We start from the raw sequence: 13,172 nt of genomic DNA on the forward strand, positions 1-13,172 counted from the left end.
AGTGGCAGCCTAGTGGTTAATTGAAGTGGCCCCGTAAACAGAAGGTTGCCAGTTCGAATCACTATCCGACAAGGTGCCACTGAGCAAAGCACCGTGCCCACACACTGCTCCCTGGCTTCTGTCATGGCTGCCCACTGCTCACTAAGGGAAATGGGTTAAATGCAGAGGACACATTTCACTCTGTGCACTGTGTGCTGTGCTGTGCTGCTGTGTATGACAATCACTTCACTTTTATCAGTATTACACAGGAGAGTATTTTCAAAAGGGTAGTTTAAGACCTCCCTCTTAAGAGAATACTTTGTAGACTTGAAAAAATGAACATTTGTTGGATTAAGTAGGTAGATGTGACAGATTTGTGATGTCCAATGTTGAAGACACTCTCAGTCCATCACGAGAAACACATGGCATGGACATTTTGAACTATGCTTTATGGTATTGTTACAAAACATCTTCTCACAGCTGTGAAATGTAATTCTGGAAGTTACTGAAATGTGATCCGACAAAACAAATGTAGAATTCTCTAAAGCCTGGGCTGTGTGCTTGGGTACATATAAACATTTACAAATTAATATGATGTCACTCTCTATGTGTTCCATGTGGTGTGTCATACACAGTCACGATCTGAAATTCCATATTCATATGTGACATCTGGCATTTTAATATAAAATATGTTTATGAAAATGCAGGTTTTGTCAATTTTGCATGAGGCTATTGAAATATGTAGATATATATGTAGATATATGCTGTATTTACATTTACAGCATTTATCAGACGCCCTTATCCAGAGCGACTTACAATCAGTAGTTACAGGGACAGTCTCCCTGGAGCAACTTAGGGTTAAGTTTTCTCCTTTCTTCTTGCAGAAGTTCCGAATGATTCCTCTTGGTGGCGGTAAATCCACTCGCGCTCCGGGTGGATTTTCGAGAACAGAACGTTGCAGAAGAAGACGAGCTTCTGTGTTTTGTTGTGTGAGAGTTGGTTGGCGTTGGAAGGCGCGCTGATTTAATGTTGGTTCTGTAAAAATGAAGTTGTGCTGTTTGCTGCTGAAGGCTGTCGGCTTCAGGGAGGCGTTTGATTTCGGGGGCAGGGAAGTCGCGCACTGGTTTCCCGGACACATGGCCAAAGGTGAGTTCTGTTGCACAGCTTTTTATCACACGTTTGTAGGGACAAGGGCTCAAATAAAAATACGTTTTTTTAAAAAAAACCCTACATGCCACCTTTACAGCCAAATATTTTGAATGACAGCAACCTGATTGAGACACAGCATTCCATCATACTGTGTCCACAACATATCCTTAGAAGAACACATGGAATCTTAAGTTACATTATATCCATACTGTACACGCAGCATAAAACCCTGCAGACTATTCATGTCATTCACTATTATTTTTAAACTACTACTACACAAACTACTAACAGGTAGTGGACAGTTAATACATTCAGCATATAGAGGCTTGTAAAATATGCTATTTGCCTAAACTAAAGCAATACTGTTATGGGAAGGGACATTACACATTATTTAATAGTTTAAAATGTATGCGTCAAAGAAATTGCACTAGATAATAAGGTAAGCTTTTAAGTTTATATTTCAACATCATCAGTTAAGTGACCATGTCATGTTCTTTATTATTTTATAAATTATTATTTCACAAAATGTGAATTGAAACATGACAAACATTTCATGTCTACACTAATTGATAAAAATAGAGCATCTAAAAATGGTTACTTGGATTTAAAGGCACGGGGCTCAACTCCTCTGCACAGTTTGTCTAAAGTGTAAAGTTGTACCTTTCTGGTTTTTCATGTTTTTACTTTTATTCCTAATGATGCCCGTTAGGACTGAAACAGATGAGGGCCAGTCTCAAGAAGATCGACTGTGTTATAGAAGTTCATGATGCCAGAATATCCTTTTGTTCTGTCTTTTGCAAACAGGTTTTTAAAAATTATTCATCCTATTCAGCTCAGGTTTTCGGTCAGATTGTTTAACAGATCTTTAACTAGACAACATACCTTTTTCTGGAAGGAACCCTGGGTTCCAAGATACTTTAGACATCCGTCCACATCTTCTGGTATTGAATAAGATGGATTTGGCTGACCCCTCACGTAAACAGGTATGATTTCTGTGTTCCACGTAACTTGATGCGGAATGCATACTTTATAGACTCTTTTGCTCAGAATACTTTGAAGCAGATGGCAAAGGATGGTGTGAAGAACATTGTATTCACCGACTGTTTCATACAGCGGGATGACAGCATGAAGAAGGTGAGGACCCCTACCCTTCATAAATTTGTATATATTAAAATGTTATATATGGTTGCCCAACAACCCTCTTTTGAAAAGATTCACATATGATTCATGTTTGAAATGATTTGTTTTAAAATTAATGGTTCGTTTTCAAATTAGTATGGGTGTAATGTGTCATATGTATCTTGTAGATCATCCCTTTGGTAACAGATCTGATTGAGAGCCAGCCACGTTTCCATAGGGGTGAGGTGAGGTCTCTTGTGTAGATTAATGCCCAATGAGGAATGGCATTTTTATTTTGTTTTCTGTTTATTTAATAGCATTTATGTGGTTAATTAAATGGTCTAAATTCCAGGAAACTGAATAGAGTTCATGTATTATATGAACTTGCATGAAAGTTGCATGAACTTATTTTTGTTGTGTTTGGGGGACACCTTGTAATTATCTAGTGGTTCTTGAACTGTAACTATCTTTAAAAATAAGCCACCATGGAGTTGTCAATATGACATCTCAGCATGAACATGAATAAATGTTTTTACTTTTATTCACAACCAAATTGTAATGGGGCTCATGTTCTTCAAAATTCATTTGTAATATCTTAAAATTTCTTTGCATTTGGTTTTCTATGATTTTATAGCTTGAACTCTTAAAATGTTGCTGGTTGTGCAATTACTGCATACTTATTTGTCGTGATTATTTTTACTTTTTTTTTTATTTATACTCATAAATGTGTATCTGTCTGTGCACTTGTTGTATGTCTTGTACATTGTTTGTACATTGTATGTCTTTCCCTCTGTGCAGATGTAGCATAATCAATTTCCTTCATGATTAATAAAGTATTCAGATTCTGAAAAAAACATTCAGTACATGATGTTCCCATTCATGCATTCAGGACAAAAACTACTGCCTGATGGTGATTGGAGTGCCTAATGTTGGAAAATCATCCTTTATAAATGCCTTAAGGAGAACAAATATGAAGAAAGGTGTGGGATTGTTTTTTTGCTCAGTTCATCATCATATGAATAATCATCATAAAATAAAATAAAACTCTTGCTTTTTGTATGCCATGACCAGGGAAGGCATCCAGAGTAGGTGGTGAACCCGGAATAACCAGAGCAGTCTTGACCAAAATTCAGGTTTCTGTTATCCACTTTATTCATGCCCCTACTGTGCACCAGTGTTTGAGTCCATGATTATGATAAGGGTTTTGGTTTCTCCAGGTTTGTGAAAGACCTGTGGTGCATCTGCTGGACACGCCTGGGGTTCTTCCCCCCAGGATTGAGAGTTTGGAAACTGGAATGAAGCTTGCATTATGTGGTGAGTACCTCTGTTGTATAAGGGAAAAATAATTATGAGTGTCTTTAAATTTTCCTAGTGCACATTTCTGTTCGTTTATTATTTGTATAAACTCAGACAACTTAAAGTAATTAAAATGACGTTTGACAATTTGGTACTGGGTATGTGGAATGTCACCTTGCTGTCAGGGAAGGACCTGGAGATATACAGTAGGTCTTGTCTCACCTCAGTCTCAACTTGATAGTGAGGATCCTTTGGGAATGACTGGCAGAACCTATGGTTCTAAATGAGTTTAACTTATTCCTCATAGAAAGCTTTGGCAGACCTCAATTGTAAAGGGAGCTGCTCCTGTTTATTGTTTTCATGGACATGATATCAATATTCAGCCAAGGATTGAAGGGAGTCTGGTTTGGCGACCTGGAGGTGACAGCCCTGGTATTTTTAAATAATGTTTTTCTCATGACCCCAACTGACATAACCTTTGATGCGCACACATGGCCATGAGCTTTAGTGCATCTCTTTTGGGGATTCCCTACCGAGAACCGATTGTATTGAGAACACCTTGGGATCCCTCAAGACTGCTGAATCTCAAACTGCCAAGGAGCCTCTGAGCAAAGCACCATCCCCACACTGCTTGCCAGGTGCCTTTCATGGCGGCCCATTGTTCAACAAGAATGATGGGTTAAAAGCAGCGGACACATTTCATTGTGTCGCCATGTATTGTGCTGCAGTGTTTCACAATGACAGTCACTTCACTTTCACATGGTGTGCAGAGCAAAATGTATCCATTGCACAAGGGACCACAGTTGCACCTTAATGCTTTGGGATTCCAGTTACGGGAAACGTGAAGGTTCTCATATTCACAATCTCTTATCACTTCATTTATGTTCTATGCACTTAGAAAGAAAATGTGTTTGTGACCTATGTGAACTCTTACTTGTTCCCTGGTGAGTCATGGAATACATTATGTGGGTTTTGATATTTCTGATGTTTACTTTGTGATGAATAATCATTTTCCAGGGATTCAGATAATACTTGAGGCCGATTTAAAATGTTGGTCCATATCCCTTCTCTACATAAAGTAATCCACATTATTACCAATGGCTACATGTATCTCACATCAGGGACAATACTGGACCATTTAGTTGGTGAGGACGTCATTGCAGATTACCTACTGTTCACACTCAACAGACTGGAAAAATTCAGGTGAGTGATGGTTTAATGTTTCTCTACCTGCACTCTCAGGTTAAAATAATAAATAAGAGTGAGTCAGCTTTTTGTCTCCCAAATTTAGTTATGTGGAGAGATATGGGCTTGATGAGCCCAGCGATGACATTCAGTATGTGCTAAAGCACATTGCTGTGAAGTTAGGCAAGACCCAGCGTGTGAAAGCAATCACTGGTGTGGGTAAGTGAAGCAACAGACAGTGATTTGAGTCTCTTTAAAAGTTGTATTTATTGTGTTTAAACTGCAAATACATTTGGTTAAGTAAATTTGGGGTTTTAGACTCCTAAATTATCAAAAATCGGTAAGAATGACTTAGATATCGGAAGAATTTCATACTTACATGGTAGCCTAGTGATTAAGACACTCTTCTATTAACCAGGACACAGGTTCAAATGTAATGACCCTACTGGCAAGCACTGTTACATATAGAATGTTTCGTTGTTAAATCATCTTTAAAAAATAATTTGTGTAGATAAAGGTGATGTATAATCACACTCTTATTTATTAACTTAGATGCTGAAGAAAAAAAACACCCTTACATTAGGGCAGTGGTGGCATAGTGGTTAAGGAAGCAGACTCGTAATCAGAAGGATGCAGGTCAAGGTGCCACTGAGGTCCACTAGAGCAAAATACTGTCCCCACTCACTGCTCTCTGGGTGCTTTTCATGGCAGCCCACTGCTCAGGATGGGTTAAATGCAGAGGACACATTTCGATGTGGTATACTCACCAATTTTATTGGCTCTTGTTTCAATAAATTGTTTGAGATGAGGAAATGACCATTGCATGCTTCTACTTAAATGCCCTACTTTCATGATATAATATCACTGTAGTGAGAAATTTTTATTTTCTCCATAGATTTCACCCGAAAGCTGAATTTCACTAACTTTGTGTATAGTGTAGTTGACAGTCCAACTAGCAACACCAAACGTCCTGCTTAAGCTTTGTTTAAAAAAAAAAAAGTATTCATATTTGATTTTGATGGAGAAAGCACACTTTGTTTGTATTGCTCTGATGATTAAATGAAATGGGGCTCATTTAAAAATATCCCATTAATTTTCTACACAACCATTGTTAATTGTAGCTCTCTAATTATCCTTACCCTCTAGAATTTCTCTGTAGATTCCCATACATTGCCAAGAGTATGTCCTGACTTCTTTCGCCTTATAAAGTGAAGAATTAACCATGGAGCCTTTGTGAACATTTTTTTTTTTATTGTAGTGTCTGTTCAAATCTGTAATTTAACAGTTTGCTTTAACATAACATTTATGTTATAGATGTTGTTTTTTTTTTTTCCCCTTCACATCTTAAGGTAACATCACCATCACTGTACCAAACTACACTGCTGCTGCATATGACTTCATCCGAATGTTCCGTAAAGGAGAGCTGGGCAAAGTGACCCTGGATTAATTACCAGAACTGCTCATCAGCAGCACACACACTGAAGGACATTATTGTAATTGTAAATAATGTATATGGTTTTCATGTGTAGATTAAAAATGTCTTCTTTCTGTGATGTATATGGAGAAATATTATTTAAGCAGTATAAAACTGTAGTCATCTAAATTTTAAAGGATTGGATATTATAAAGCTATTTAGAAAAATACAAGCCAGCAATGTAAAGTGAATAAGACCACACAACATATACCACAGCACAATTTCAAAGTGTTGCTATGTACAGTTTTTAAAGTATACTTTTGCATTACGAATCAAAATGCAGATTAAGAATATAAAACCGTATGTTTTTCTAAGAAATTGTTTGTTTGGCATAATTAGCCAATATTCTTTCCTCAAACTTTGAGAGGCAGTATCTGGAATTTCTAGAAATATCACCTGAAAGACATTTTTAGACATCAGTCTACTGACGTGATGTATGTTAGACAATGTGGCACCCTGTACATACAGTAGACAGCTGAACTTCTAACATTTACAAAGTATATGAAGTGTAACAGTGTCCTGCCAGGTGATTGCGGTCAACAGTGCTCTGTGTACAGTACAGTTTAGTGTGCGCAACTACAGCAGTTAGAAGTAAAGATTTATCTCTTCACATCTCACATCACATCTTAGAGTAATTTAGAAATTCATTCACTTGAACAAAGTGATCCAAGAACCAAAATTAGAATCTTATTATATCATAGATTTTAGCTTACAATTTGAACTTTGGCCCATGTTGTTTTCGTATAGAATTATGTTAACATATGTGCTCATAGGCTGATATACTTGATGATGTTGAGTGACAGTAGAAATGAGTAGATTTTCATGTGGAGGTGTTCCAGTGAGCCCGTTCCTGAAGTCCTGGCGCTGTAGAAGTCCCAGTCGGTTCTGTTGGAATACTGCTCCTCCGAACTGTCGTCTGGTCGCTGCTGGGCTGAGGCGTACCATCCTCCGGCTGCCAAGGCAACCGCCGCCCCTGCTGCTGCAGCACCGGCGACCCTTACAGGGGAGGAGCGAGCGGAGCTTCGGCCACGCCCACCACGAGCAGTGCCACGTGCTGAGCCCCGAGCTCCTCCCCTGCCCCCTTTAGATGTAACGGGCTCGCTGAGAAATGCCAACAGCAGGAGGATGGCCCAGGAAGCAGCGAGTGCTTTGTTCATTTTGCAAGAACCTATATGTGGAGGGGAGTAAGGACAAACGTCAAGTGGCAGACCAAACCCCACTTTATTACCACTGTTGTCCCTGAGCAGGACACCTACCCCTGAGTGTTTACAGGGGGACTGGTTCTGTAACTACTGATTATAAGGTGCTCTGGAAAAGGCAGTTTTAGACAGACGTTTGTGTTTTATTGCCTAGTTTTAATACAATTTCAGTTTATGTCTGCAGTTGTATCACTAGCATTTCAGACTAACAACCCACTGAAATGAAGCAGTTGTGGGACTGGCCAGTACATTGAGCACCTTGCCGGATTCCGTCGCTGGATGAGGTGTTTGTATGAGTGCTGGCTCATTCTGGCTGGATCCCAGTGACTCAGTACAGACATGGAGATGGTGCTAATGAAAGCAAGTCTTCAGCTGTGTAGTTCTACAGGAATATAACTTGGAATGTTTCTTACACCACTATTCTACTGTCCATTTTCCTGTATGATGATGATGATGATATGTGCAGTTAACCCTCCCCACGCAGACCTGGAAGATCTGTTTTGCTAAATTGAAAAGATTCCTTTTTTATTGCGTACATTTTGGCAGAGGGCGACATCACGCTGTGGAACGAGGAAGCGCAACCTACATGTGCACCCACAGTGTCTGGTTCAGAGTAAAGGGACAAATGCTTTTACATTTATAATTCCGATATATCGCCGTCCTCCTTTAATACAACCCATTGGCTAGAAATGTTTTTTTAACCCATTGCTTACTGAAATAAAATGTGTGCTTATTCTTACTAAGACCACGATAAGACCTAAATATTTTCTTGACAGCACAGTAATGCGTGACCTAAAAATGTCATTATAATAAGCGCAATCGAACATCTCCGAATGTACCTGTGTTTACAGACTGGGTGAAATATGAATAGGTAACACGCCAATGCATTCAATGCTTTATATATTGTGCATTTCAAGGCTCTGATTTAATAATGAGCAGTCAAATTACATAATAGACACAAATCTACATTGACTCACCAGGGTTGACGAACGTGCGACAGATTCTTCTTTATTCTAGCCGATTAGGTGCATGCAATCTGCACCTATATTTTATCATTAAAAGTATCCGCGCGAGAGCGTGCAGCCCGGACAACTGGACGTGACGCGATCTGCCCCGTTTCTGCTTTCATTCATCTCCCTTAATTCACACTAACCGTTTGCATCCGAGCAAACATCGCACGATGAATCGTTTCATCATGTCTGGCCTGGAATGCTCCAGGGGTGCAATTTTGCAAATAAGCATTTTGACGGAAAATTAAGAAAAACTTTAAAATCGAAGCGGTGAACTCATTTTCTTGGACAAATTCCTTTTATAAAAAACCCGACGTATGTATTAAACTTAAAATATGTAAGAATAAAAGAATGCCAATAATTTAACATCATGTGTCGTATATAAAGAAAAGTACGCCTACTCGTGTCATTGCACTTCCCCATTGGCTGCGAAACCTCGCGAGAGGATGCGTGCTTGACAGGCCGCGCATGCGCACTAGCCGACCACGGCTGCTGGTTTGTGGAAGAGCGCCTGTCCTGCATTGTGAGAGAATGGCGGCGTTGTTTTGTAGGTCTGCGGGCGGCCTCCTGAGGCCTTTCAGGCTGGTGCCGTGCATGGTCGCTGCTGGCCGCCAATACACGGGTAAGTCCAGTGAAGTTCGGCGAAGTTCGGTGGCGCATTGGTGGCATTTGAACGTCAATGTCACTTGAAGACTGCGTCGCGTCCAAGTGACGTAAACATGTGACTCCAGCTGTACTTGGATTTCCTGCTCTGTGCAATTCCAGCTGCAGGTTTCATCCGCAGCGAGCATTAAAACGCACAGATTAGTACAGCGATGAGTTGCAGATTTATTCTTTGTGTGTGACGCGCTGCCGCTGGATCCACAGCTGGTCAGTACCAGTACATACTGGTGGAGAAGAAGGGTGAACATCAGAATGTGGGCTTCATCCAGCTGCATCGGCCCAAGGCGCTCAACGCTCTTTGTGATGGACTCATGATTGAGGTTGGCCGGGCTTTGGACCAGTTTGAAGCAGACAGTCAGATTGGTGCCATCGTCATCACAGGCAGTGACCGAGCCTTTGCAGGTCAGTGTGTTTGCCTCCTGATGTTGGAAATTTCTATTCTGCTTGGCTGCTGTCACACCATCACCACCAATCAGTAGTTAGGGAGTGGCATGTTCCCAAACTGCTATCAAATCATTTCACGTGAATAAAGAACACTGTATTTTTGCATTTTTTTTCATTACATGAAATTGATAGATCACAGTTCATTTCTCCATATAATTTAAATTGTATTGAAGGTATAAGGAATATTCGTATTTAAGTTGATTCTGTGAACCAACTGAGCTACTGGATGTCTTGGAAATTTTGTAACACTTGTTATTTCTTAGCCCCTGTGCTTATTGTAAACTACTTTTTGGAAGTGTCGGCCAGATATATCAGCAAGTATAATGTCATTCCTGGTCAGTTACAGCAGGGTAATGTGAAATGTGCAGTGAATTTGTTTTTCCTGTGATGTTGCAGCCGGAGCTGACATTAAGGAGATGCAGAACCGGACGTTTCAGGAGTGCTATGGTGGAAACTTCCTGGCCCACTGGAACAAAGTGTCTCTTGTCAAGAAGCCTGTTATTGCTGCAGTCAATGGATTTGCAGTGGGTGTTTGAGGCGTCAATGCCATCTGTGATCAGAGTTTTCTGAGAAGATTACAGAGCACTATACCGAAACATGTTCATCTAATATTTATTTATTTACAATGCAGCTTGGTGGAGGTTGTGAATTTGCCATGATGTGTGATATCATATATGCGGGAGAAAAGGCCCAGTTTGGACAGCCGGAAATACTGCTGGGAACCATTCCAGGTGAGACAGTTTTACTATAGTCCTGGAATCAGCATATCAGTGTAAGTCACACATTGCTTGAATAAAGACCATGTTAGACTGTGCTCATATGTGAAATTGGGGGAAAGGCGACTCTGATGTTAACCAATTAACTTTGTTACTTGTATTCTGCTTCTTTTTTGGGCTTATGAGCCTATGTTACTTTGCCGTGAACAAATGAAATGATGTGAAGAGTAGGCTTAACCAGCAATGTTTTTTTTTTTTTTTTTTTTTTTATATAGGATCTGGCGGAACTCAAAGATTGACCCGAGCAGTGGGGAAATCATTAGCTATGGAGATGGTACTGACAGGAGACAGGGTCTCTGCGCAGGAGGCCAAACAAGCAGGTGCCCATGTAACACCATGCAGGACTCTACACCAAATACTGTCAAATTTCAGGTTTACATTCAGTCTTTGTGGTTTACTTCAGTTAGAGAATCCATTCCACACTAATCATATGGGTCATTAACATGTGGGTGGTAGTAGCCTAGTGGGTAACACACTCGCCTATGAACCAGAAGACCCGGGTTCAAATCCCACTTACTACCATTGTGTCCCTGAGCAAGACACTTAACCCTAAGTTGCTCCAGGGAGACTGTCCCTGTAAATACTGATTGTAAGTCGCTCTGGATAAGGGCGTCTGATAAATGCTGTAAATGTAAATGTAAATGTCAGACATGCACCAAATTAGTCAATATAAATAGGGACAGAATATTTAGGAAATATTCATTTTTATGATACATATAGACACGTAAAAAGGCCCTCTGGCCTCATTAGCTGCAGGGTTTGGTTTGGGATTAGTGTACAATTTACATTTACTGCATTTATCAGACACCCTTATCCAGAGCACTTTACAATCAGTAGTTACAGGGATAGTCCCCCTTTAGACACTCAGGGTTCAGGGTGGGGTTTGTGGTCTTATGGTTCATAGGCAAGTGTGAAAATAAAAAAAAACTTGCAGAGGTGTAATATGTTGGACCTATTTTACTACTTAGTGGTAATTGTTTTATTTTAGTTTGTCTTTTTTTTTGTATGTTCACTGTGGCCACTAGGTGGCATATATACGGATATAGGTAGCTGGGAAGAGAGTCATACTCAATTGATGGCAGGGTTTTTTTTTTTTTTTTACCAGATTGAAACAGATTAAGGATTATTACTTGTTTGCTCCATCATTTTCCATCATGGAAATTCAGTTTCTTATGTCTGTGTATATTACCTGGCCAGGTTGCAAGTGTAGTCAGTCGTTTGAATTAGTTTAAATTTAGATTCACATTGATTTGTGAACAAGTGGCCAGTTGTCAACTAAATAAAAGTGGATCTAAAGTTAAACTAAATCAAACGACTGACTACATATGCTCCATAGTTGCTGCAGCTTTTAAACCATGTGTGTTTTTGCCTTTTTCACAGGGCTTGTAAATAAAGTGTTTCCTGTGGACCAGGTGGTTTCAGAGGCAATTAGATGTGGAGAAAAAATTGCGAGTAACTCAAAGTTGATTTCAGCAATGGCAAAAGAAGCTGTTAATGCAGGTTTGTCATATATATAAAATATATCAGACCATTGTCAATTACACCAGTTTACAATGGAGGATTGTAATTAGGATTTATTAATTTACTATTTAAGGGGCAGTGGTGGCCTTAAGGGGCAGCGGTGGCCTAGCGGTTAAGGAAGCGGCCCCGTAATCAGAAGGTTGCCGGTTCGAATCCCGATCCGCCAAGGTGCCACTGAGCAAGGCACCGTCCCCACACACTGCTCCCCGGGCGCCTGTCATGGCTGCCCACTGCTCACCAAGTGTGCAGAGGACACATTTTACTGTGTGCACCGTGTGCTGTGCTGCCGTATATTACAATGACAATCACTTCACTTTCACCATCCTTCCTTTTCTCTTCAGCATATGAACTGACACTGGCCGAGGGCTGTCGTTTGGAGAAAAGGTTATTCCATTCAACTTTTGCTACGGTATGTTCATCTTACGTTTGAGATAAAGGGGGATGTAGAGTTCTATATCTGCATATACATGCTATGTTTATTGTTTTTTTTTATTATTTCATTGTATTCTCCCTAATTTCAGGAGGACCGAAAAGAAGGCATGACTGCATTTGTGGAAAAGAGGAAAGCTGATTTTAAGGACAAATAAGAGATTAAAATGAAAGATTGTTGCTAAAGGATGAACAACATTATTCCTTATCTCAGCCTGGTATATGTTTGTATTAGATTAATAAGGACCTGTTCCCTGGAATGATTCATTTCACTTCAGTCAATTTATAATGAAGTAACACTATACTGTTTTCTTTGCATTTTGTAATCCTCGTTACTGTGCAGGTTTGGTAACTACTGATGTGCTAGTACACCAATGTTTTATGTACTTAAAGTATCCATCTGTCTTGAAGTAAAAAATGAAAGTTGGCACCACTTCTCAGGACCTTGATTCAGTGTTTTATCAGTAACGCGACGCTAGATGTCGCTAGAGCTTACAACTAACTTCTCCACGGTTCCACTAGCGAATATTAATCAAATCAAGTGATCAGGCCATTTTAAATTTGAAATAATATAAAAAGTGTTCTAATTTATTAGTATTTTTTTTGTATTTACTTTTTTCCTATTTTTAGGTTTTCTTTTTTCGTCATAAGATCGGAAAAGAAGCTTGTTTGAATCCTACTTTTTTCTATGTTTGCTTTAACTAAATTTAAATAATCAATAAACAAAATTCATTTACATTTAATTGTTTATACAACTGTTCCAACGCTTATGGAGCGTTTTTATTTTAACACGTTTAGTTTTACGTGTACCACTGAAGACTGAAAAACGGCTTGTAAAAGATCGTAATTCCGATTTCTGTGTAAAATATGGCACTTTAAATAACACATTTTGACTGCAGCTACTGTGAAAAAAAAGATCATATATGTG

The 13,172-nt window shown here is 39.5% G+C and overlaps 3 protein-coding genes across 4 annotated transcripts; 2 read left to right on the forward strand and 1 right to left on the reverse strand.

The window, feature by feature from the left end:
• The first annotated feature begins 920 nt into the window (after nucleotides 1-920).
• Nucleotides 921-6,520, forward strand: mtg1 (mitochondrial ribosome-associated GTPase 1). 2 transcript variants are annotated; one of them, XM_028969958.1, is made up of 11 exons: nucleotides 921-1,125; nucleotides 1,838-1,902; nucleotides 2,007-2,111; nucleotides 2,176-2,262; nucleotides 2,436-2,492; nucleotides 3,137-3,227; nucleotides 3,319-3,380; nucleotides 3,465-3,561; nucleotides 4,665-4,746; nucleotides 4,835-4,947; nucleotides 6,078-6,520. In XM_028969958.1, exons 1-11 carry the CDS (start codon nucleotides 1,023-1,025, stop codon nucleotides 6,173-6,175), a joined length of 960 nt encoding a protein of 319 aa, XP_028825791.1. In that variant the 5' UTR covers nucleotides 921-1,022; the 3' UTR covers nucleotides 6,176-6,520. The 2 variants fall into 2 exon arrangements, with proteins under 2 accessions (XP_028825791.1, XP_028825792.1); XM_028969959.1 differs by lacking the exon at nucleotides 921-1,125 and having other exon boundaries at nucleotides 1,843-1,902; nucleotides 2,011-2,111.
• A 449-nt stretch (nucleotides 6,521-6,969) lies between these two features.
• On the reverse strand, nucleotides 6,970-7,359 carry sprn (shadow of prion protein). Its single transcript, XM_028960576.1, has one exon. The coding sequence runs from the start codon at nucleotides 7,357-7,359 to the stop codon at nucleotides 6,970-6,972; it is 390 nt and encodes a 129-aa protein (XP_028816409.1).
• Nucleotides 7,360-8,885: 1,526 nt separating this feature from the next.
• echs1 (enoyl CoA hydratase, short chain, 1, mitochondrial) lies at nucleotides 8,886-12,679 on the forward strand. Its single transcript, XM_028969960.1, has 8 exons — nucleotides 8,886-9,033; nucleotides 9,279-9,476; nucleotides 9,915-10,042; nucleotides 10,150-10,249; nucleotides 10,510-10,614; nucleotides 11,675-11,794; nucleotides 12,157-12,224; nucleotides 12,337-12,679. Exons 1-8 carry the CDS (start codon nucleotides 8,943-8,945, stop codon nucleotides 12,400-12,402), a joined length of 876 nt encoding a protein of 291 aa, XP_028825793.1. The 5' UTR covers nucleotides 8,886-8,942; the 3' UTR covers nucleotides 12,403-12,679.
• The last annotated feature ends 493 nt before the right edge of the window (nucleotides 12,680-13,172 follow it).

This window comes from Denticeps clupeoides, chromosome 2 (genome assembly GCF_900700375.1).
Source record: "Denticeps clupeoides chromosome 2, fDenClu1.1, whole genome shotgun sequence".
Lineage (NCBI taxonomy): Eukaryota > Metazoa > Chordata > Actinopteri > Clupeiformes > Denticipitidae > Denticeps > Denticeps clupeoides.

Excerpts from the sequence above, each read along its gene's own strand:
- mtg1 (XM_028969958.1), top strand. The coding sequence starts at position 1,023 with ATGAAGTTGTGCTGTTTGCTGCTGAAGGCTGTCGGCTTCAGGGAGGCG. Across the intron at positions 2,112-2,175 it reads CTGACCCCTCACGTAAACAG|AATACTTTGAAGCAGATGGC; the intron begins GTATGATTTCTG and ends TCTTTTGCTCAG. Across the intron at positions 2,263-2,435 it reads GGGATGACAGCATGAAGAAG|ATCATCCCTTTGGTAACAGA; the intron begins GTGAGGACCCCT and ends TGTATCTTGTAG.
- sprn (XM_028960576.1), bottom strand. The coding sequence starts at position 7,359 with ATGAACAAAGCACTCGCTGCTTCCTGGGCCATCCTCCTGCTGTTGGCA.
- echs1 (XM_028969960.1), top strand. The coding sequence starts at position 8,943 with ATGGCGGCGTTGTTTTGTAGGTCTGCGGGCGGCCTCCTGAGGCCTTTC. Across the intron at positions 9,034-9,278 it reads TGCTGGCCGCCAATACACGG|CTGGTCAGTACCAGTACATA; the intron begins GTAAGTCCAGTG and ends CTGGATCCACAG. Across the intron at positions 10,043-10,149 it reads CTGCAGTCAATGGATTTGCA|CTTGGTGGAGGTTGTGAATT; the intron begins GTGGGTGTTTGA and ends TTTACAATGCAG.